The following is a 25,797-nucleotide window of genomic DNA, read 5'->3' on the forward strand; positions in this document are numbered from 1 at the left end:
GACTGGTTTCAGCAGGGACTGGACTAGGCAATCTGCAAAGGTCCTTTCAGCCTGGACTGGTTTTTATTCTGTTTCCTCCTTCCCAGTGGGGCTTCAGGTGGCTTCTGATCTTCCAGGGAAGAAAGAAAATCAAGCTTCATTTTACCCACAGGAAATTAGTGCTGTGACCACAGACTGACAAGTGCCCTTTTATCTGAAAGAAGAAATATACAGAAACCGGTATCGTCAATGAGTTTGCAGAAACAGGTGTAGTTCCAACTGCTTGTAGTGGTACATATTAGCAGTAGACTATCCAACATCAAGTCAAATGCTGGTCTGGTGGGACATTCAAATGCAAATTTAGTTTTGGACCAGATATTTTAACCCAGCTTCCCTCTATTTCTAAATAGAAATGGTCTTCCAAAGAAGTCCCAAGAGGGACTTTAGAGTCCCTCTTTTTGTTTGTTTTTAACCAGAATGTTTGCAATTGTCTAGGAAAAACCTTATTCTAATAAAATATTATTTCCAATGAAGTGTCATGGGTCAGGAGCTCCTTGCAGAAGGAAGTTGAGGATAGTTGGTGTTTTCATGGGTTCAGCAGGTGTCTGGGTGTGTTCGTGCCCTGGAAGTCCTGGGCTGTGGATAACAAAGCTCTCTGCTCAGGAGCTGCGAGTCTCTGTAGACTGGGGAAGGCAGGATATGGGATTTAGGGCAGAGGGGTGTAGCTTTGAGCTGTTCTGGGATGGTCAGTCTCCAAGTATGGCGTTGGATGCCTACGAGCAGATTTGCTGACTAGTGCCTTAACTTTAATCTTGCTGCATTTTGGCAGCAGTGCTGTGGTTTTTCCTACACATAATACATCCCCACATGATCACATATCTTAATGACTGCCTTACAATCTAACGTACATGTTTTGGGGTAGAAATATTTTTGCAAATATTTCAATGGAGGAAGGGAATGAAAGGAGAGCTTCTTATGTCATTGTGTATTTGTTGTTTTGTTCAGCTGCAGGCTTTTCAGTTCATATGGAAGTTTGGGCAACAGCTAGTGCATCATGCTTGTGCCTGCCTCCAAGCAATTTTCCTAGCTGAGTAAAAATAAAAACCAGGAAATTAATGGAGTTTAAAACAAGTAAATGTGAATTTAGACTCAGAGAGGCATCTTTGAAAAAAGAGCTATAACAATCACACATGCACAATCACTTACAGTTTGAACTCTCATTTTTTTTAAGAATGTAAGGGCTGTTGCTCTACGTCTGTAACCTTGGTGACCTTCGATGTTAGCATTTCGTGTCAGCCTGTTAGGGAGCATTCCTTTCCTTCTGAGCGTCGTACAGTGCTGTAACATTTTTCTTTTGAAGAAGGAAGCTGAGTAATTTCAGTGAACAATATGGGCTTTGATATCAATGAATAATCTAACATGGGTTTTTTAAAGTACCACGTGGTAAAGAATTTTCTTTTTGTCCTTGACATTTTCTGTGCATTGTCCTTGTTAGCTCTCCAAACCCACTAAGCAGTGAACATTTTCACACCATCTATGGCAGTTTTATCAGGATGACTTGTTTAAACTCATCCTTGAGGACAGTTGTTCAGGAGTTCGTAACTAGTTGTGTCTATAGTTGCAAGTTTGTAGTTTTTTCTCTTTGGGATGTGGGTGCTAATCTTTCATACATTTTCCTTTCCTCCGTTTTTTATGACTACTTGTGGATGCCAGTTCCAGTCTTACTGGGCACCTTGAAAGGTGAGTTAGATGTGTTTATCTGAACCGAATCTCCACAGCCCCTGCCCCCAGTGCTGTGCTTTTGTTTGTGTGGGGGAACAGCCTCAGAGTGCACAAACTTGACTTGCAGCTGAGATTTAACCAAGAGATGAGCCCTCACCACTGCTGGGTCCACGGGACCCCACGAAGGACAGTCTACACTAAAGCTTTTTGAGATATAAATAGTGTACAGTTAAGGTATTCAGCACCAGTCCTTCACCCTGTAGATTCATTCCTATTGTGCCACACCAATTACTAACACAGATGTAGCCACAGATGGCTCAGGGAGTACTTTTGTCTTCTTTTATTACTATTTGGAACAATAAAGCCAGTGCAAGGTGATATATGAGATATTGTACTGTGCTTCTGTTCCTGACTCCTCCTGGTGTTTTTCCAGCCCAGAACAAATGGTGTACTTCTCTCCTTACTAGGTTGGTTGTCTAATATCTCTCTTTGGCCATGTTGAAAGCAGTTTTTTGCTTCTCTTTTACACTCTCTGTGTGTGATGCACCCAAATGCAGTTGATGTTTCAACTCCTAATCAAAGCCCAAAGTCTCTGAAATCCTGAAATCAGGCAAACTTTGCTTTGCAGTGGCACTGGTTGCTTTGGGTAGAGGCCAGAGAGTCTCACAATAATCTAAATGGCAACTGGTCATAAAAAAAACTGGGAAAACTTTACATACAATCGCACCTAACTTGGTGTGGTGTTGAGCAAGGAGTTGGTGTATCAAAAGACATTCCTCATACACTCCTTTTTCTGTTTTCAAGGAAATTCTCAGCAGGTAGGTACTAATTTGTACATCACTTGATTTGTACATCACTTAATTTGAACACCACGTAATTTGACCATCACTTGGTCACCTCTCTCCAGGCAGCATGGGACATATTTGGGGTTGTGTACCTACGTGCTAGCACCCATAGGCTCCCAAAGGTTATAACTTTAGAGTGTATATCTTTCTAAAGGCTGTGTGGTCATTAATGCCACGAGAATACACTTTTCTGCTAGTATTTTCTGTGCATCGGATTTCATACATGGTCCTTTTCTTGTCTTGGACATAGAGGCTGTTCAGGTGCTAGAAGCTGTGTATGTGGTAAGGTAAGTGGTAAGGAAATTATTCTGAGTTATGTGTCTGATAAGATCCTGATGAAACTCCTATATTTACTGAAGATTATATGACTGAGGATGTCAGCAGTCACTCTTTTTTCTCCATTCCCTCTCACTGTTCCTCATAGAACCTCTTTGCATCTCTTTCTTACCATACTGTTTATAGCTTAAGTAAGCTTAAGTCTCAATTCTGTCATGACACCCATGCTTCAGCTTCACTAACTTAAATGGTCCAAAGTAAATAATAAACCAATTCATTTGCACGCATGTAGAAAACACAATGAAGCTTAGTGGATTTAGTGTAAAACCATTATCCCTTGTCCTGTCTCTATCTTGTCTAAAAAGTCCCTCTCCATCTTTTATAAACTCCCTTTGAGTAGTAGAAGGTACTATAAGGTCTCTCCAAAGCCTTATCTTCTCCAGGCTGAGCAACCTCAACTATTCCAGACTGTCTTCAGAGGAGAGCTGCTCCAGTCCTCTGATCATTTCTCTGGCTCTCCTCCAGACTTGCTCCAACAGGTCCACGTCTGTCTTGTACTAGGGACCCCAGAGCTGGATGCAGCACTGCAGGTGGGGTCTCACCAGAGCAGAGCAGAGGGGCAGAATCCCTTCCCTTGACCTGCTGGACAGCTGATTTTGATGCAGCCCAGGACATAATTGGCTTTCTGGGCTGTGAGTGCACATTGCTGGGTAATGTCCAGCTTTTTGTCCACCAGACCCTGCAAGTATTTCTCCACAGGCTTGCTGTCAATGACTACTTCTTCCAGTCTGTCCTCATATCTGGGACTGCTCTGATCTAGGTGCTGCACCTTACATTTGTATTTGTTGAACTTCATGAAGTTCTTACGGCCCACTTCTCAGGCTTTGCCCGGGTTTCCCTGGATGACATCCCTTCCATTTGTTGTGTCACCTGCGCTGCTTAACTTTGTGCCATCTGCAGACTTGCTGAGGGAATACTTGATTTCATTGCCATTGAAAGGGACTTTAAAGAGCAAAAGATGTTAAAGTCACATGAGGAAGTAGATTGCCGTGAGCTTTTTACCCATACTCTGAGTGTTAAAAGGAAGAAAAGCCACTCTACTTTCATTTCACAGAATCCTTTATTATGCCAGGCAGAGAATTAGAGCTGCAGCATGAGTCAGTGACATCCCCTGCAAGGCTGTTGGGCAGTCCCTGCATGAGATGCAGGAAAACATCTGTGAATGTGTGGGTGATAGGTGGGGCCCCACCTGGGCATGCCTGAGGGTCCCACTGCGCCTAGAAAGCTCCTCTTTGGCACAAGGGTCCCTTTTAGCAGCTTCCCAAGAGAAACAGGGCCTGAGGCCTTTCAGTTTTGAAACAAGATTTGGACGGACAAGAGGAGCACATAACCAAGTCCCTCTCTGGCATGACCTATTGGGAGGTATTTCTGCTGGTTCATCAGCTTGGGGCTGGGAGGGGAGGCTGCAGGCATCATCATCATCATCATCATCATCATCATCATCATCATCATCATCATCTTCCTCCTCTACAGAGAGGGTGAATGAGCTAATCCACTGGGGCTGGAATCATGACGGTCAAAGACCCAATCCTGGTCATTCTTCTCCTCCCTTGGAGGGCTCATTTTTAGAGTCTTTTACTTTTTCTGCTGGAAAATCCAATTAAAATACAATGTCTGGCTAAATGTGGTATCTTCATCACAAAAGAATAATAAGCTCTCTGCATTTTGTGTGTCTCTCAGCTAATAAGTTCTCCCCTTTTATAGAGAAATTCTGAAGACAGATTTTTATTATCTTTTTTTTACTATTATTAAGAAAGGGAAAAAAAAATAGTCTGAATGCAGTACCTCTCAGACATTCAGCCCATGTCAAGGGCTGGCAAGGCATGTAGAGTGTGATTACAGCTTCCTATTTTGTTGCTGAGTGACTCTATAAATAATGGTATTCAATGAAAATTGCTGGCAGAAGCATTGCTTTTAAAACATGTAAATGTACAAAAAACCCCCTCAGTAGCTAGATGGTTTTTTTTCACCTAGGCCTCCTAAGGCTTTATAGGTCCAAAAGGAACAGATTATCCGAAGGATTTTTGAAACAACTTTTCTCCACTGTGATAACCATTTCTGTTTTCCCTCGTCGCTATCAAAGATCTGCACAGCTAAGGTCTAAGAAACCAAATTCCAGTTGAAAATGAGACTGATTTTCTTCCCGAGCTAGAAAATTAACCTCAAATGTACTTGCGATCATGGACCAAAAGCAAATCTGTACAGCTGGACTTTCATAGCATTTGGGGCTTGAGGGGGAACCTTGACTCCATCTCTCACATTCTTATCACATATTTGCACATTTCAGACAGTTTTCCAAGTGTTGGACTGAGAGTCATGCCTTGTCTAAGCAGATGTTCCACTGATAGCTGCAGTCCAGAAGACATTGCCAGGCTGCTGTCCTCAGTAGTTTGTTTCAATACCTAATCAGTGTGATGACTTAAAAAAAACTTAATAAAAATCAGGTTGTATCCCCTGTTTGAATTTGCTTGCCTTTGTCTTCCAGCCTTCACTTTGTGTCATGGCTCTTCCGTTTAGTGCAAAAGCCTTTTAGAACCAGATATTTTGTCTCTCTGAAGGTGGCCCAGTAACTGTGTCATTGCTACATCCTTTTGTTTCCTTTTGAAAAGTGGAAAGCAGATGAATACCTTCAATCTCTCTTGTGGTATGGCATTTCTCTTGAATTATTTTCATGGAGGTTGGTTTTTGTTGGGTTTTTTTTTTCCTTATACTGCCTTCCTCCTTCCAAATTCTATTCCGAAAGGGGACCCCAGAACTTTAGGCAGAACTTGGTGAGTAACAAATTCTTACATGGAGGGAAAAAAAACAATCTCAATTCCTACCCACTTACACTTTCAGGGATTTGTCCTTTTGCTACATGGTGCAGGATATTGTAGCTTGTCCATTCCATGTCAAACCATTTTGCAGGGCCACAGTTCTTTGATACATAGCTTCATTTAATTTTTTTTTTCTGTAAATAGATTTCAGTCCTTCTGCCTGGACTTACTATTTGCATGAATCTCTTTGTAGAGATGTTTTCTCTGAATGGTCCCAGTAGACTGCCTTAAGAACAATTTACAGTCCTAAAAAGTCAAATTACATTTCTGCCCATTAAGCAAAGGTATCTCAATAATTTTGGGGCATGTAACCCTAAACTAAAGGAGTCTGTGTCCTCAAAGAGAAACTTCTCATACCAATTCCAGCAATACTAGAGCTAAAGAGTTGTTACTGTTTTTTCTTAAATTTTGAAAGGAACAAAGTTATGTTTTCTTTTATAAATGGGTTCCATATATTTATCAGTTATTCACACACTGTAGAAAGCTGTTCCCCTCTTTATGTGTAATGGTTTTGTTTAGCCACATATTATATTCTGTTGTAGAAATTAACCCAGAACTCCAACTTTTTGGCTTTAGTGAAAGATGATAAACTAATTAATTTTTTTGGTAATTCTGTGTTTACCTGCAGAGTACCCCCACCCCCACAAAAGATCATTTTGGATGCAATACATTTCATGAGCCCTTTCAAAGAATTTTGGACTAAACAATGCAACAGTTGAGCTGCAATTCTGAGCATCAAAGAGACTCAATTTACTTTCAAAAAACTGATACTTTATTTTAAAAGACAGACTACTTGGTTGTCAGAAGTTAATTATTTAGAGTTCTTTGTTGCTCTGTTAACTCAGAACTATTTCTGCTATGTGAAAATTTTTGTGAACTTTGATAAATCCAAAAAAGTCCATTTTATCTAACAATTATCCATACTCTAGTAATGGTTGTCTATGAAGCAAAAGAGACAAATATCTGCAGTTTGATGTGAAATTCATACATGTCTTTGAATAATACATAATATCTTCAAATTGCCTGAAGAGTGATACATGATTAAATCAAAGACTTTGGGGTGCACAAAATTATCTAATCATCATCTTCCACTTTCTTATTGCTGCTAGGGTAAGATTTCTAGATTGTATCAGATAAAGAAAAATCTGTATTCTGTAAACTTTAGAGAGGTCAATTTATCTTTTTGAAGATAAATTGTCCTTATTCCCACCAACTTCAGCATTCATTTACACCACTTGGACTGTGAAAATAGGGTTTAGAGTAAGTGCAAATATATTATGTCTAGCTTCATGGTTGGGTGTAAAGCCATTAGCGTGAGTGTCAGGTCCTACAGTTTTCATTTCCTCTTATTTATACCTCTATCTTATTGTGGAAATAGGGTGTCATTTCCAGAATATAAGGATAGGGACCAAGAGCAGAGTGATACCAATTGTCACACAGCAAGGTGATAGTTTCTTCCAGCCCTCTGTTGAGCTCTATGATCTGCAAGTTATATTTTTCAGGGGCTGTATTCCTTTAGGTATTTTTAAAGGGGTAGTGTGATGATGGAGGGCTAGAGCTAGAGATAAAACAAACTCACCCAAACTTTTCAAAAGTCCAGAGCTGTGTGTGCATTTAGGTTTGCCCAGACACAAGATGTTCACAGTGCTCATCCATGCTCAGGACAGCTTGCTGTCAGCTGGCGTGCTGTTCTGCACCACAGCCAGAGCCACTGTGGGATGCTTTCACTTCCACCCAAACTGTTAGAGGCTAAGAAGTTTTGATAAGCATAAATAAAGAAAGGGAAAGGTGAGTGAACGTTTTGCCCATTCTGTTTAGCCGTCACTTACTCTGTTGGTTGATGGTAAGGTTTTGGTTGTGTAAGCCTGTCATGTAACGTTGGACTTAGCGTCTGAAAGCCAAAAATACTCGAGGCGCTGGAGGATCATGTGGCTGTTCTTCCAGCCAAGTTTCCCTCAGATCTTTAAGCAGCTGCTTCAGAAATGCATTCTTGCTGCAGACCTAGAGACTTGGAATGACTCTCAGAAGGGCTCACTAATGACGCTCCTGTGCAGTGAACTTTCTGCCCAGGAATGCACTGTCTCCCACGAGTGCCAACAAAACACAATCACTCACTCAGGGGGACTTGCTTAAGATAATCTGAAAGAGGCCACCCTCATTCCCTATTTCAGGAAAACACACTCAGGTGTGCTCTCACATAAGCTGAGCATTTTGATGAGCAGAGGCTGTTCCTGTTCCTACAGTAATGTATTTCCTCAAAGTATCAAAATAATTTATAGCTTTCCTGAATGAAATCTGATGGAAAAATGTTATTTGGCGGACAAGGTACACCTCAGCCTTGAGACAAGCTTAAATGTATAGTAAAGCAGGGAAGGGAGAATTCCATCCTGTCTCCAGCAGCTGCTAGGCTGTGGCTTCTCCCTCTCCTCTTAAATGCTTAAAGCAATCCCCAGTTGCTGAACATTTAAATTGCTCAAACACTTCAGAGATTTTATTGCTCTTCCTATTTACTGAGGTATGAAAGTTCTGCTTCTGTGCTAAATCGGAAGCATCTTCTTTCCAGGGATACCTAAATAAAATAATTCACAATTCACCTAAATAAAATAATCACATTCCCCATCAACATGAGAAGAGTGCTGCCCATGGGTGAGGGAGGAGGGGAACATTGTGGTAGGCAGGGAGCAGCCATAAAAAGTAGAAATATATCAGTCGTAGCTGCTCATACTGAGGGTTGGGGCTGCTCTGGCATCCCCTTGTCACATTTCCTCTGCTCATGCTGCCAGCTTGCCAATGTGAAGGATGCAGTTTCTCTACGTAATTTTGACATTCTGGCCTTGAGATTCATCATTTAGGCTTCCCCTTTGAGTTTTGAACTCGGACAATTTCTTTTTGTAACCAAACCTCATCCACAGTCTAAGCATTTCAAGCCTCTGTTTTACATCTTTGAAAGGCTCAATCCAGGGCTGAGTGAAGTCAGTGTAAGGACTCTCCCTAACCTCAGTGTGTTTCGGATAAAGCCCTTAGGCAAGGCTCACATTCCATACATTTTAGCTTGGATTTGGATTTTCATAAGCTTTAACACTCCAGAAAGCTGCCAGTTTCACAAATCTACATCCCACAGTATGTGATTTCAGCTTCTTGGTTTTGTAAGAATGCTTTAAAACTGAGAGAGGAGTTAATGAATTTTTCAGGACTATAACATGAACCAGTGACCTCAACACCCCACCAGTTTTTGTTGAGGATGCTGTGTTTCCTTCTCTTGCATGAACATTTGTGTCTAAGAAACATGAATGCACATAAAAGCAGGTTCATTTACAATGAGGGAGGTAAAAAGCTCTGCTCAGGAGAAGGGTGCAGAGTGCCCAAATCCAGAAAAGAAAGATGTAAATGCATCTGTTTTCATTTTCACCCTTGCTTGCTCAATGTAGATTTGGTTTGGTTTTGATTTATACCAGAACAGATTATTAGAAATTTCTAATTCAAACAGATTTATTATTTCAATTGGGTCTGACCCCTTCCTGGCTAAAATCAAAGCAAAAAAATTGATAGGAACAGAACCAAATCCCTTTGGCTGTCTGGAAAGAAGAAGTACTACTGATGCCTGAAATCAGTATAGCTACATCCATTTACAGAGTCACTCTCTGGCTCCCAGAATGTTTTGTTTTTTGCTTTACTGTCTCAGAATATTATTTTTGTATTCATTGCAAAAATAAATGTAAAACAGGAAATATTTTCATCCTGTGGTGGCAATTAATTTCTGAATACAGCCATGAACCTTTTTGGTACAGGAAGGAAACAATTTTTTAAATGGATAAAGAATTTTTTTAAAAGTAAACAATACCTGCAACATTTTTTGAGCATTGAATATGGAAATGAATCTATGTAAAATATGTATCTCCCTTAATGTCCTCTCTTTGGTTTAATTATCTTGGATGTATTACGGTCAATATCAACAAATCACGTTATTTTTACCAGCACTGGAGTAAAAACTCCAGCCATATTATCAGGCTATGGAAATTTTACAATAATTTTCAAAAGTATAATTATATAATCCAAAGTAGTATGCGGCTTTGTTTACCACTTGAAATAGTTGCTGCACCAATGGGCATTTCACAAACTGAAGTCTTGATTATATTAGGGCAAGGAGGACAGCTGAAATCTTCAAGTCTATCCCACTGTTACCTCCATTTGCACCCGGGTCCTCCAGGAAAAAGTCTTGTTCTGCTTTGCTGAATGTTTGCAATAAGGAGAAACCAGCAATATTGTGAACTCTACTCTTCTGCAGCTGTTGGCAGCATCTTTTTTCCATCTTACAGCTGCCAAGGCATATGGAGGCTCTAATTCCATTGTGCAAAGAGACTCCTTTTCATCACCTTTTTTATGAAGTAAATTTAGGTTAAAAGCATACAGGAGAAATGTGACATGAACCCTTATTGTGTATCAGTATTCTGGCTGCTGCAGCAATTTCAAGCACCTGCAGTTTATCAAGTTAAATGTAAGAACAATTGACATTGTGGGAATAACAATCATCTAGGCATGCCATTCAGGAGGCAATAACACATTTCATCCTTGCACTTTGTTTTTAGGAGCTTAGTGTTCAGCTTGAATGTCTAAAGAAAAATTTGCTATGAACATGTAATATTTATTAGAAAAATATTCAGTAGAAAAATAAAGCCAAGAAACTCCTCCACCATTCGCCCTGTAAAGATATTTCTTTTTCACCTGTCATCCTAATTTTTTATTTCTGAAACAAAGCAGAAAGTAACCAGCATAAACTGGTTTTAACAATTTCAAAATTTAGTGTCAGCTAATCAACCTCTTCTTGCTGTCTTGCTCAAAACTAAAAAAAGAACGGTATGAATACCTTCATATGCACCAAATAACAGCATAGAACACTGCTATATACTTAGTCTGACATGCCTAAAATAAAATAACATCATCAGTCTGTATTAATCAATAAAGACCTGTTGGAAGAGATTGACGATTTCAAAGAACTGAAAGATTTCAGAGACTGAAGACCCTCACAGAGGCTGCAGGGTTGGGCATTTCTTGTCTGTCTCTACCTTCAGACCTTGGCAGTAACCCACAGAAGCTCTTCAAAGTGAGCTAAGAATGTGAGATCTTATTGTCCTCCCATGACCATGCAAGGAAAGTTTATGAAGGGCAAAAGAGAAGTAGTATAAAGCTCTCAGAAGTCCTCTAGCAGAGTCTGAGTGCTGAAGTCTAACTCATAAGTGTGACTAATTTCACATTCTTGTACAGAAGTGCCATGAAAGGCCTGCCCTGGACACCTTAGCAGGCTATTTATCTTTATTGAGATATGGTATATTTATCTCATTTTTAAGAGAATACAGAAACATTAACTTTATAACATAAAAAGCATAGCTTAAGGAGAGAAAAAAACCTTCCCTGGGTTTACACTTGGGTTATGATAGGAAGTAGACTGAGGCTTTTTCCTTTCATAACCCTGATTTCTAAGCATCTTTTAGTCAGAGTAACCTGGAAATCCTGTAGAGTCCCCAGCTATATTTTGCAAGTGACCTCTAATATCTGTGTCTCTTCCTTTTTATTCCCAAAGCAAAACCTAAATCCAAAAAAGTCAATTTCAAAGTTATGCCGTTCTCCTCCTGACACAGCTGATACTTCTAACACAGCCCCCTGAATCTCTCAGCCCATAAACTGTAATTTACAGTATTCAGCTGCTTTTCTCTCCTGTTTGTCTTAAGTTGTGGGCAACATTTTAGTGCCAGTGAAGGTGCCTCACAGATCCTGTACACAGATGATGCAACTACCACACTTGAATAGCTATGGCAGAACTTCAGTGGCTTGTTAACGATGATGTTTGCCCTCCCCCACCCTTTACTGGCTCAGCTTACCAGCGTATGCACTGGCTTAGTGATGTGACAGCATTCAGTAAACCTTCAAAGGACCATGCCCCTGAGCTGCTCTCTGTAACTGGTTTACTTGGTGCTACAGGTTTTAAGCTCCCACTGACTCCAGCTATGCTAGTGACATTTCTGGAAATCATGTCCCCAAAGCTGAGAAGTCTTTACAACAGACATCTCCTCAAAACCTCCAGGTCTTTCATTGGTCAGGTGGAATACCCTAAAGCATGGTGCACTGACACTGCCTCAGGCCAGATGGATGGAGGCTGGGTGATCAGTGCTTGTCTCCCTCCATGGGCTCTACAGGGACCTAGGAGTAAAGGTGGTGGTGGAAGGGAGGATAACCTTAGAATGTATTTCAATTTGTTTATCTGTATCTGATTAGACACTTTAAAAGTCTATTTATATGAATGGGTTTTGTAGTGACCTGTTTGGCAGATGTAATAAGAAAGGAAAAAGGAAATTACTGTTTTATCTGGATTTTTTTTTTTTCTTGTTTGATTGTCATTATTCCTACAGTGTTCCCTGCTCTTGAAGTCCAGGCTGTTAGCTCTTCCCTTACATTCTTCCTTCAGCAAAGGCTTCTTTGAAAGGACTCCCCAAATCACTTCTTTAAACTAAAAACTGAACAAGACCTGGTCATTGGAGCAGAGACACTCAGGGACAGAGGATTTTCTTTAAAAAACAAACAAACAATCAAACAAACAAAAAAATCCCCAAAACAACCCTAAAAATTCCTAATTTATGGCGATTTTTTGCATAGGGCCTAAATGGGGAAATTAATCTTTGAATAGGATGATCACTGATGGTGGTAATCTCTACCATCTTCTGTTGAACCAGAAGAGAGTCCTTAAAAAGTAAAAAATCACCTGGAGCACGGTGTCCAGTTCTGGGGCCTCCAGCATAAGAAGGACATGGACCTGCTGGATGGACCCTAGAGAAGGGCCACGGAGATGCTCTGTGGAGCTGGAGGGCTGAAGCACAGCTCCGATGGGGACAGGCTGAGAGAGCTGGGATTGCTCCACCTGGCTCTGAGGAGACCTAATAGCAATTTCCAGCACCCAAAGGAGCTACAAGGGAGCTGGAGAGGGACATTGTACTAGGACATGTAGAGATAGAACTAGGGGGAATGGCTCCAAACTGAGAGTTGGTTTAGATTAGATATGAGGAAGAAATTCTTTACTATGAGTCACTGGAACAGGTTGCCAAAAGAAGCTGTGGGTGCCCCATCCCTGGCAATATTCCAGGCCAGGGTGGATGAGGCTTTGAGCAACCTGGTCTAGTGGAAGGTGCCCCTTACCATGAGATGGGGTTGGAACTAGATGTTCTTCAAGTCCTTTCCAACCTAAACTATCCAGCTCTGAAATTCTTAAGGTCTGGCTGGCCTGTTTGCAGTAGCTTGTGTGTGAGCCACTGCTGTCAGTTCCCTGTAGGATACAGGCAACCTGTTTCCCATTGCACCTGCCCATGAAGGGATGCTGTGCCAGAACATTCCCATGCCTGCAGCAGCAGCTCCGGCTGGCTGATTACAGATGTTTTACCCAGGTATCGTCAGGCGGGTGCTGCAGCCACTCCCTGGCCCGGGAGCTCTGACACTCCTCTGACAGCCGGCTTTAAAAACTGGACTAGCTTGTAAGGAGGTGGTGTTTTTTTTTTTTTTTTTTTTTTTTTTTTTTTTTTTTTTTTTTCCGGGGAAAACCGGTTTGTGGCCTGTGATCGGGCAGCCGGCAGGCGGCAGCCTGTGCCCGCGTATGGCTTGCGGAAGGTTTAGCCTCAACGTTATGTGGGTTTTTGATTTTGTTTTTGGTTTTTTCTGGTGTGGGTTTTTTTGTTTGTTTGTTTGTTTTGTTTTTTGGGTTTTTGTGTTTGTTTGTTTGTTTTTCTTCTTGCCAGTTGTCTCCCCTCTTAAGCTGTTTGAATCATGTCTGTACAATAAGCCCCCGAACTCCATCCATGCACTCTGTCAAAGCCCTCAGCTTCCCTCACTGCCCCTCTGGTGCAGACCCACTTGTTCTAGCTCCCATCCCAATTTACAAACGCCCTTCTCTCCTCAGGGCTCTCTACCCAGCTACCACCTCACTGCAGTGAGGAACCTCCATCCTGCAAGGCCTCCACTCCCATGCCTCCCTGAATTCTGTGGGAGTCTAGGCAATGCCGGTCCCCAGAAGGCAATGCCATGTCTCCAGGCTCAGCAGCTGCTGGATTACAGCAGAATCGGGAGACTGGGGACTTCGGCCTTTGCAGAGGCCAAGTTTGGCCCTGAGCACAGCAAGATTTCTCCTGTGTCCTATTTCAGGGAGTGTCCTCTGGTGGAGCTGTGGTGCTGGATCCCCGTCAGCCCTGTGAGCAGCCCAGGCCCTAATGAAGCCAAGGCCTCTTGTGTGCACCAGGGGCTGCTGCCCTAACACGGCAGTAAGGTCTGAGCTGCTGGGTCTGAGCAGCTGGGTCTGAGCAGCAGGGTCTCATCAGTAAGGCCTGCTTTTGCTGGGACATCCCTAAGAGCCTTGTGCCAGCACAGGCTGCCTCCCAGCTACAGGAAGGCACTAAAGTGCAGCAAAGACCATCTTGCCCTGAGATCTAGGGCCTTCCGCTGAAGTTCTCAAGGTGCTGCAGCTGGGTTCCTTTTTCACATTCCTGGACACGTGAATGTCCGTCCCAGAACAACAGCATGGAATGTGAGGTCACAGGGAATGGCTCCATGCTGCCCCACATCAGTAGGTCTCACCTTCTAGTACATGGATTAGGAAAATGAACTGCTGTCAGGCAAACACCCTCCTTTTGACTAAGGAAATGCAGCAACTTGCTGAAAGCTGTTAAGTTCTGCCAGTTTGCAAGTGTGGTATTTGAAACACTTTAAAACCCAATGGGAGAGCGAATATAAGGTAACGGGGCTTAAGCATTGGGTGTGCCTGGGAGCCACCAGCTGGGAACAGCTCTCCTGGGGGAAGTTTGAAACCATTTCTTATCGGGCAGACTGATGGAGACAAAGCCTCTTATAACCCATCACCCTGCTTCCACCTGCTAGATAGCCCTCCCTGCAGCCCTGGGCCATGAAATCATGGGGAACAAAAGTGGGAAGTCTTAGGCAGGAATCTTAGACAAGAACATAATGGAGTCTTATTTCTATGTTTGGTGCATAATGAGAAAGGTTTACCCCAGCACTCCTCTTGCCACTTGTGGGTGGCAAAAAAAGACAAGCCCAAAACCATGGACAAGTCAGTGGTGATGATCTGCTAGGGGCTGTCTGCAGCCCCGCTCTGTACACCATGTTCTGTCATCTTCCCAGTCATGCGAGAGGTCTGCTCTGCACAACTTTTTTCTCCGCAATCGCTAACATCACCCTACGAGATAATGGGGATCATATATGTAGGATAGGCAGGGGTTTGTGGAGAACAGCAGCACTGGAACATACTGCGAAATCCTAGATGTCAAAGGGATTTCTTACACTCTGTGCATCCAAACCAGCCTTCCTGCCTTCGTACAGCTAGAAACACTTCCAGTTTATACGAGAAAACGCACCAATTAAATACCAAGAGTTCTTGTTTGCACAAGGCAACATTAGATACTGCAGTATCTTTAATTTACTCAAAATAAATAAATATAATGTTTTGGCAATGGCATTGTGGAAGTGTGTGTGTGTTTGTGATTTTAGATTGTAACTCTAGGGGTATGTTTTCAGGTGAGATTTCATCTCCCTGTCCCCAGGATGGCAGGGCCAGGATTATATGCATCAACAGCCATGTGAGGATGAGCCTGTGGTGGGAGGAATTCTGAGCTGCAGTACTGAAGACTTACTCTGTTTCTGTGGGCCTCAGGCTGAGAGCAGCAACTCTCCTCCATGATGCTGTGAACACTTGCAGGTGTCTTTGCCACAGCAGGGACAACATCAGCTGTCTGACTTGTGGGGAAGCTGTTGGGAAACGCATGTGTGGAGGGGAATGTATATATAGAATATATGCATCCCTCCTCAACTAGTAACTTTTTAGAATTTCAGTTTCTGCCTGATAATGGGAAGGTGACAGTGCAGAAGAAATTTTTTTCCAGTCTTGGTGGAAAAACGTTTTGATAAATAATAGCATAAGCAAGACAGGAAACATTATTTCTGGGCATTACCTTGAGCAGATATGATATTTCATAGCCTTGTGGACCCTAAGATTAAATTCTTGATTTTTAAATGCAAAAAGCCTCTTAAATCAAATAACATAACTTGTTGATCTTATTTGCACCTAAAAAATTTCTTCTCCACTAGTACTTTTAGAGTGGATGTTCAGCTGCTTGGATGAAAGGGCTGAAAAGGGGTGACAAATATGGTTTAAATACTCTATTAGGTCTTTTATTTATTTAATTTATTTATTATCACTGTATTAGCCAAACAAAGGATGAGTGGTTGATGGACCAGTTTCTAGTAGTGGCTAAAAAACTCTTGCTGGTGCATAGCTCCAGAATGTACTCAAAATAAACTTTTCTTGTCTAAAATATCTCCTTACCTTCACATGAACCATAAGACCTATGTCTCATTGCTGATGAAGGCATTGCAAGGTGAGAAGAGAAGAGAAGAGAAGAGAAGAGAAGAGAAGAGAAGAGAAGAGAAGAGAAGAGAAGAGAAGAGAAGAGAAGAGAAGAGAAGAGGAGAGGAGAGGAGAGAGGAGAAGAGAGAAGAGAAGAGAAGAGAAGAGAAGAGAAGAGAAGAGAAGAGAAGAGAAGAGAAGAGAAGAGAAGAGAAGAGAAGAGAAGAGAAGAGAAGAGAAGAGATAAAAATGTAACTACAGGGAAGGGAAATGTGATCGAGAATTTCTGGGATGCACTGATGTCTTAGAAGCTTAGATACCATGGAGATAGTTGCCTTAGCAATGTTTTAGCCACATAGGCATTCACAATCATGCCTGCCTCTTCTGGAGAAATGATGCTGTGTTACTTTTTTTTTTTTTTTTTTTTTTTTTTTTTTTTTTTTTTTGCAAAGCTTCTGTGAATGTACAATAAAGCAGTTTATGGTTTTTTAACTAGACATCCCATTTTCTCTCAAGCCTCTCGTCCTTGACATTCTTTTATTTTTTCATTGACGTTAATTCTGAAAATAAATGTCTTTCAAGCTAAGGCTTTTGTACATACAAGAGCCTGTCTGATTTGTTCCCTGTTCATGTCAAGATAAAAAAATCCCATTTGGAGGGTCAGAGAAGGTCAATTTCAGAGGTTGTGTTCAGATTTTTGTCTTGTATAAACTAGTACAGCCTGAGTTGCTGTAGGTTTAGCATTTCCACAGCATGACATAATTTCAAAATCTGTGTATTTTTAAAGTAGGAACTCAGACCAACCAAATGTTATGAAAAATGGAATAAATAGGCAGATGTCTCTATTATGATTTGCAGAATATCTTAATAAAACCAGTATATAAATATATAAAGTGAGATTGAAGACAAAAGCAATTATCTCCTCTTGTTGGAATTGGAAGTATTTGCATTTCAAAGTTATTTTTTGGAAGGAAGACAGTTTGAAATTTTAGGACAGGCAAACCTGCTGCCTGGTAGGGCAGCAGGCTGCCAGAGGTGACAGTAAAGTGTTGGTGGGGCAGTGGTGGCCTCTCCGTGGTGTGTGTTTGCCCTCCCAACACCTCCCAGGTTTAGATTTCATGCATGTGTGGCAAACCTGGCTTTCCAGGACTTTCACTCAGGATTTTGTCTGTGATCACAAAAGCTCTGTTATTTTCAGGCTATGGAGAAGCCCTGGACCAACTCACTGACAGCATGTTTGGTTTTACTTCATCCAGGTTTGTGCTCCTTACATCAGGCATCCCTTTGTGGAAATATCTAGAGGAGAGGTATAAGCCATTGAAAATTGAAGTGTCTTTAGTGTTTTTTTGGTGTATGCTAGCCATGTCTAAATATGAGAGCCCTCTCCCTACCTTATCTTTCATTTTTCTCCCTTCCAAGAAAACCAATAAAGCACAATTAAGAAAAGGTTTATTTATGTCGATCTTTTTCATGCAACTCATATCCATTGCCTCTTTTCTGCTTTGTGTAACTGCTTGTGAAGAGAGAGCCTGTCTTTTTTGTATTCACCTTTTAACTACTGAAACTACGAGGTCCCCCTTGAGCCTTCTCTTCCTGAGGAAGGAAAATGCTTAAATCTTATAGTCTTTTCTCACAGGTCAGATTCTCCAGCTCTTTGATCATCTTTGTGGCCCTCCTTTGGACTTGTTTAGTCTGTGCATCGTTTTTGAATTCTGGGGACCAGGACTGGACATGGTACTCCAGCTACTGTGCAATGATGGGAAAAGTCAAGGTTGTCAATCTGCTCATAAGAACCGGTGAAAAATATTAGGAGTTGAGAACTAAGGGCATTGAAAATAGAAAAAAGTAGAAATACAGAACTGAGGAAGGTTTTGCCACCTGGGAAATTTCTGATTTAGGTTTGCTTAGCAAGCCTACCTTTGCCTGTGTTTGTGGGGGCTTGTATATGCAGTCTTTTTTTTTTTTTTCAGTAACTTCCATTCCCATCTAATCTGTAAGGCCAGGAGAGCTCAAACCTGCATGAAATCATAATTAGCTGTTTGTCATTTTAGTTTCAAGTGATTCCTCCCACTGGGACTGAAGCAGAGCCTATTATTGTGCTATTTTTGGCTCACAGCCCTGCAGGAGTACCTAAGTGTCCTGCGCTGAGATCTCTGCAGGGAGGAGCAGGTATGTGCTCTGACAAGGCTGTGTTCTCCCACCTGAAGGATGTTGGAGACTGACAGGCCTGTTTCCCGAGCTCTTGCTGTCCTCTGCAGTGGCTTTGGCACTTTATGCTGAAGTATTCCCATGATTAAACTCCACAGCATGTGTTAAAGACAGGCTGATCTTTAATTCAGTCGTCATGTCTGAGTTGAGCACTTTGTGGGATTCTGAAGTGATTTTTATAACTTTTCAGATTGAATTTTAATGATGAGAACATAAAAGCTTTTTGACTGTTATGCACTATTTTTTGTTATAATCACCATTAATAATCATATAATAAAACCTCATTTTCATCAAGGTTTGATTCCCATTTCATAAAAGCCTCTGGCAACTGCTGGAATGGCACACTGTCTTCATAAAACTCACGTGCCTGCTCTGATTAATGAGGGTCTATCATCCGTGGTGGATCTGCTGCAGGTCAGGGCTTTCTGAGGGAGCACAAGGGCTGGTGGAGAGCGATGGCTTCCATGAGGCTGCTGCCACCACAGCTGCTGGAGAGATGTGTGGTGGTGGTGGTGAAGCAGTGCTCTTGTTAGCTGGGAAGATGTTCTGCATCAATGACTCTTGTGCCACTAATACAAAGATGATTTTGGCTTATTTTATGGGATAAGTCAGTGCAAGTCATTGGGAGATTTGTGGGAGAAAATAATAGTAGACATGGATGAAGTAGATGATCTATCTATTTATCTAATTCTGTGCTTATAGTGGCTAATTTTGAAGTTGCAAAGACATTTAAAACATTGGAATTGTTCCTGGTGTAAATAAATGAACAAGGGAAATACCCAAAAATGCACTCAAAAATCTGATTGGCATTTTTAACATGCTTGTACTGCAGTAAACATTGAGCCCATTCAATTTAATCCAAGTATATTTCTTTTCATTTTTTTAGGAGACCACCCACCGGGGACAGATGTACTTGGATAACAAAGATTACAGTACAGTTTCTAGACAACTGTAGAGATGGAGCTGAATCAGACATCATCACATCAAACCATTTTATCTGCAAAGGTGGCAGCCAAACCAGTGTCTAGAAGTTGCAATGAGCTGCAGTTATTTAAAGAGTACCATGGCATGGTAGCAAGCCTTGGAGAGCCACAGACCCTGTGTGAAAAATCAGTAATAAGGGAGGATGGCTGCATTGCACTTGGGAAGGATTTCACTCCTGTGCCCATGCAGGGAAGGTAAGAATAAAAACAAACAGAATGTTTTTTCTGCAAATCAAAATTAATTTTTATTTCCTTGCAGGACAGATGTTAAGTCAATATTTCTCCTACTGACACAAAGAAGCAAAACCTTAATGAAACATCAGGGCAGTTGTAATTGCCATGGAGGGGTCATGGATCACCAGATTTCTAAATTAATCTCAGTGTTAATAGCCACCACGGGCCAATTTTGCTGTGTTTCCAAGATCAGACAATTGGCTTTTCTTCTCTACTTGGTGTCAGAAAACACACAGAGATAAAGTAGTTTTCACATCCCACTCTATATATACCTCTTTCAGAAAAATGCATCATAAATACAGAGAGAGAATCCCTACGGCTGAGGCTGCAAACACTAAAAAGGCACAATATAGCACAACTCTGACAGATGACACACCACACATCAAATGGACAAGGAGTGTGTGCTTCTCATTCATCCTCTCCCACGCCAGGAAAGGTGCAGGTTGCTGGGCAGGGGTGTTAATCTTTCCTGTTGTGGCAGATACAGTATCAGCAATTCTATTTGTAAGCACTTAGAAATAATTTGTAGACCCCAAAATATTTCAGGTGGACTTTGAAAGCTTTGAACCAGCAGCAACCACAGTGAAAGCAAGGCAGCCAGGATGGACTGTCAACTTTTTTGGGTAGTTTTGAGCATCTTTAGAGGTGGCTTGACAGGACCTGAAGTGAGACAGAAGTGCTGTACCTAATCCAAATTCCTGCAGAGCACAGACCTCGAAGTGCTACCCAGCAGTGTCTTCATTAAGCAAGGCTTAAACTGCAGTTGTGAAGTAGAGTGCTAGTACAATATCTGGAACCCAATGCTGGAGACCTTTGTTGTGTGGCTACAAATCAGGAAAATCACGTCCTGTGGGAGATGCAGTCCTGGGGGGTCCCCACAGTTCTGGCGGTGCTGGTGACATCTCTGGTTTGATGAGCAGGGCTGAAATCTGTCCCACGCCCCTGCATCTCAGTTAGAAGAAATGTGTTTGTCTTGGGAAGAAAGGAAGTTTGGGACACTTAGGTAAGTTCCCTGACCTAAGCAAAGGAGATCCAGGCTAGCTGGATGAGTTTTATTGTGCCTCTTTCTTACGCACATCATAAGTATGGCATAGAATTCTACAGCCAACCCAATCAAATTTTTAATGTGCATCTGAAAGTGTTTCTGTCAGAGTGAGAACTGGAAATCATTATAGCTATGCTTTCCAAATATAAAAAAAGTAATCAAATTATCAGCTTGACCAAAACAGTCCTATAAATCCTTTAGAATTTTTTTGAGTATTTGAGGATTTTTTGTGTTGACTAAGAATTTTTACTGACAGAAACAAATCTTGTAAAAGTTCTTCCGTTCAGTATGCGAAGGGATGAGTTGATGTCCTATTCTGAAAGAGCATGGTGAGTACACTATATATGTGAGGATGGGGGGAAGGCAAGGCAAGAGAAGGGGAGGACTGACTGCATCAGAAGACAAGGTTTTTCCTTTGTGAATTCACATCTATATCTTGCTATAACTGTGTTTGCCAGTGCTATTTACTCTCCTCTTTACTATCCTGGCACTTGAACAAAATCCACATTTGTATTCTTATGGACCAGCTTTCACCATTCTGGCTTAACTTCTTCCTATTATTTTTCAGTGAGTGATATGAATTCGTTTACCAGTGATGCACAACTTCTGTGAACCTCTGCACCAGTCTGGCAGTCATCTCTGGTCTCAAGTGCCAGAGATGACAAATACTGGGGCATGTGGGAGCTCACCTTCCTGTGACCACAGGGAGTAACTCCAAGTCTTTTGCTAACACTGTTAGTGTTGAGTAAACTGGAGTCACTGTGCGTGATTCAGGAACAGAGGTACAATTAAATAGCCATACCCATACCCATACTTCCTTTCAGACAAATGTATATCTAATCTTCAATAGCAGTTTATTAGGGTTCAGGTAAGGATCTTCCAAAATTTTTTCTTGTTGATCTTTGCCTCTTGCTTTTCCAATATTGATTTTTTTTTTTTTTTTTTTTTTGCCAGGAAGATTCAACTTATCAGTCTCTCCTTAGCATGTATTTTAACCAATATACATCAGATGCAGTTCAAATACTGATGTGACCTGTATGACCACTCTGTATGAGCAAGCACCCTTAAATCATTGGGACTACCCAACAGAACACAGACAAAAACATGGATATGCTTTTGGAGAGTCACAAGTTGTTTGATTAGTTTCATTAGAATGAGAATTAGCTTTCAATGTAAATTGTTCTTTTGCTTGCAAAGAAAACTACTGATGATTAAAAAAGAGAGGACACCAAATTTTTTTTTCCTATAAAGTGATTCACTAAATTGGCACGTCTGTATGGTTTGTTTTAATGTGTCTACTTAACTTAAATTGCTGAATTATCTTTCAGGATAAGATTCTCAGGTTCTCTAAATTTTTCAAATGTATACTGAGACAAGACTTTCCAAAGAATCTATTTAATAGAACAGGGGATTTTTCTCACTCTCTAAAATGACCTTTAAGAGAGTGTTCTTGTGTTAAGCAGGGCCATTTACTCTGGGAAAGAGATGTCCACTCTATTTTGGACTGAGCATTTCTGTTTGATTGCAGCATAGTGCTGCAATCAAACAGAATTTTTTGATCAGTGTACCTATGCCTGCCTGTCAGCATGCCTTCTTATTTACTTTCCATGTTGAACAGTGGTACCTTCTAACTCCAGGTTTTATTGCATTGTCTTAGATTCCCTTGGCTCTGTGTTAGGAGATCTGGACCACCCACCATGGTCACTCCAATGTTCCTGTATTTCCAGAGGGTCCTTCCCCTAGAAATAAGCCCATCTGCCTTCTTGTGAACAACATAGTTGCTTCAGTCCTGCTTGCTGTGGGCAATGTAGGCATGCCTCTCTGAAGGGGACCAAGAATGAGCTCCAGTGACATTCTGTTCAGTTGGAATGCACCTGGCCTAGGTGTATGTTTACACTGAACTGTGGTGCACTTTGAACTATCAGAAATGCAGCTTTTAAGGTACCAAAACATGGCAATGAAGTCTGCATTTTGATTTTTTCATTTCTCTCAGATTCCTCAGACTTTAAACAATGGCTTGACCATGATCCTTTTCATTACAGTTGCATGAAAGTGACTTTTACAGTCAGTGGACCTCGGTCCAAACCACCTTCATGAGCTCCTTACCTTGAAGAGAGATTCCACACTGCTTTGTGGCAGCCTGGGCAACAGTCTTCAGGTCAGCACTGATACCTCTAAAGACACAGGCTGCTCCCTTCCATCATGTCTCTGTACATACAGAATGTGGCCCCCAAAAAGGCCCTTTGGTCTCATCATTATCAGTGCTATTTGCGTGGGAAGAACTTAACAGCATGGTTTTATAAGAGCCAAATCTGAAATCCTCCTCTGTGATTCTCAGGAACGGGGTGAAGTCAGGCTATTTTTGTCTTAGGAGTTCATGAGCATTAAAGGTAATCTATAGAAATGAGGTGAATAGTAATTCTTAATTCCATGGAAGCAATTACTTTGCATTACTCCACTGAAGTTAAATTTGGATGAATTTCGCCCTGGAGTTTTATGATAATTTAATATGATAATCCTTAGAAGACTTTGTTCTTTGTAAGTCATTAAAAAAATCCATCTATAGGATAACAACAACAACATAAAAGTCTCAATAATTTTTTAGTCTGCTTGAAAATGTATTTCAGCAAGTAAAACTATTTTTTCAGCATTTCTCCTGTCCTGCAGTTTTACTTACTTAATAAAAAGAAAAAACAATCAACCAAATCCACTTCTTCCTGAATCTCTAGTCCCAGGATCAGTAGGGAGATTGGTTTGCAGTGAGAAGGTCAGTGAGTTAAAAGTGTCTATTGAATCCTTGGTTTGTAGCAAAACAGCAGGAAAATTGAAATTTTATTTCCTGTTAGCAGGAGAAACTGGAAGAGGAGAAGGTATTGTATAGTGAAAAGTCAATATGAGAGTGAAGTTATGCCTTTAGTCATAAGGGATTATAAATCTCAATTTTGATTTTTAATTATGTTGATGTATTGCTACTTTTAAAGGACATTTATGAGATTTAGAATTAGATGTCAAGAAGACATGCTTGCTGTCTAAATAAGTAAAATTTATGTGACAATTTAAAAGCTTCTTTAATTTATGTGACAATTTAAAAGACAGGGGAAAAGACTAAGGGAAAAAAACCCCTTGAAAACAATGAAACCCCTTTTTTTGTGCATCCTAAGGCTAATTTTGATCTTTGGCCACTAGAACAAAATGGGATCATCTGTTTAACAGTCAAACAGATAAAGCATCATTTTCACATCATAATTGCCTGTTTGTGTAGGAACCATTCTGATTTTAGTGTCAATCACACAAACATTAGAGAAGAGTCCAGGACGGATAGATGACTTCATAGCAAACTGCCACCTTCATCATTCTCAAGTGATGGTTATCTTGCTTGCTGTCTGAAAGATGGCACTTCTGGCTTCCTTCTCATCTCTTATCCATAGTAAATATTCCTGTATTTTGATTCCCCATGTGAATCTTTAAATCCTATGACACTGCAGTAAAAAAATATTATGGAAGGAGTTGTAAAGTCTGACTTCGCTGATTGATTTAGTTTGGTTCATTTGGTTTTAAATAGACCCTCTCAAATATTTATTGCTTACATGGAGGCATGTGGCTGCAACACAGCTTATCATGAGCAAACAGTGTAGGGGCATGAAACTGCTGAGACTCTCTTAGCTTAGATTAGAGCCTCCTGCTGTTGCCTCTACAATATAACAAAATACCATTCAAAGTCTGAAAAGCTCAAAAGAAGAAATAAGCAGCTCTAGAAAAACTTTAGTTGAATGGTAGGAAGTAAAACAGAAAGACCCATAGGTCTGAAACCTCACAGTAACTTATTTATTTGGCCATTGTGCCATATTATGCAAGATAGGCAAATAAATAAGTTACTATGGGATTCTGCTGCCCTATTCTAATTTGCTGTTCTGCATTACCTGGGAAAAAGGTGCCTTGCCATGGTAACAGAAGCAAGACTGAAACGTGGTTGTGTGATGTAACTTAAAGAGAGTGTTCGACTTCATTTGAGCAAAAGAGATGTGTTCAACAAAAGACTGATTTTGACATAGTTTCTGCTGTTAATGAAACCTACAGAAAGAGGCTTCATTCATTATAAGTTTCTCTGTGTTCAAAGTTGTTTAATTTTTTTGTTGCTTTGTATTATTCATCATCTCAGTGCTAATTGCATATAATTATTCACATTATCTCGGATTGGTCATACACTACAATTTCTATTCTGCCATTGACAGACTAAAATCACAGTGCTCCCATGTAACCACTCAAATGCTTTTTGCTCTGACAGAACATTTTGTAAACAAGAACCCACCATTATTAATTTTTGTTTCTGAGTGCTCTGTTGAAAGAATGAGGGGCTACTGATTGACTGCTTCACACTTTCCCAACTGTCAGGCTAAACACTGAGCTTAGCATTCAGTGAAGAATTTGCAGTGTACTAACCTCCAAAAACCAAATGGTTTATTTGAGTGCCTGTGACATGCCACAAAGCTGTTGAATTTTGAAAGTAGCTACCATTTTCCTTATAGTTAATAATATGGTAATATGGGGTTTGTCTCTGTGAGGCCTTTTAGGCCATCGTGGAAAGATGCCAGTCATATACAAGATGGGACTGGACAACACTTCTCTCAAGTAAACTTCCCTGTTTAAACAAGGAAAGACTTTTATTGTCAGAGATTTTTTTTTACTTTGAAGGGTAAAGCCAACAAGTCAAACTTTGAAAAGAAATGTGTTGCGAAGGGCCAGTCACAGGAGGGTATGCCTGGGGCATAAATAGCTGACATGAGGAGTAGCTGGCCATCTGTGATGAAGCAAATAACTCAGACACTCAACACCTCTCCGTGAAGATTTTCATTGAAAAATGGGTCTGTGTGCTTTGCTCCTGGCTGATGTGTGTGTCTGCAGGTGGCAGCTCTGACATACTGAGCGATTTACAGAAATCATAACTTCTCATTAGCAGCTGGACAAGTTATAATAATTAATAAGATTTTAGTTTTGTCCCAGTTTTTCTGCCATGTATATGTGCATAAGTTTTATGTGTGGAAAAACAAGTGAGTTCTCATGGACAGTGACTAGGAAGAAGGAAAAGAAAGCATAGGAAATATGGCCCTTACATATATTGCTGTATCAGGTGGACATGCACATAGGCAGCCACTGCAGCACTGGTTTTGGATGGTAAATGGTCTGCATGATAACATGGTAACTTTTCTGTGGGCCCAGGCTCTGCAGCTGAAGGGTA

The 25,797-nt window shown here is 40.9% G+C and overlaps 1 protein-coding gene across 1 annotated transcript in view; it reads left to right on the plus strand.

Moving 5' to 3' along the window:
- Positions 1-25,797, plus strand: part of OCA2 (OCA2 melanosomal transmembrane protein) — a 186,672-nt gene that overhangs the window by 7,294 nt on the left and 153,581 nt on the right. Inside the window, 2 exon segments of the mRNA XM_059839443.1 lie at positions 19,186-19,248; positions 19,251-19,477. Coding sequence (XP_059695426.1) covers positions 19,186-19,248; positions 19,251-19,477 — 290 coding nt within the window.

This window comes from Haemorhous mexicanus, chromosome 2, assembly GCF_027477595.1.
Source record: "Haemorhous mexicanus isolate bHaeMex1 chromosome 2, bHaeMex1.pri, whole genome shotgun sequence".
Classification (NCBI taxonomy): domain Eukaryota; kingdom Metazoa; phylum Chordata; class Aves; order Passeriformes; family Fringillidae; genus Haemorhous; species Haemorhous mexicanus.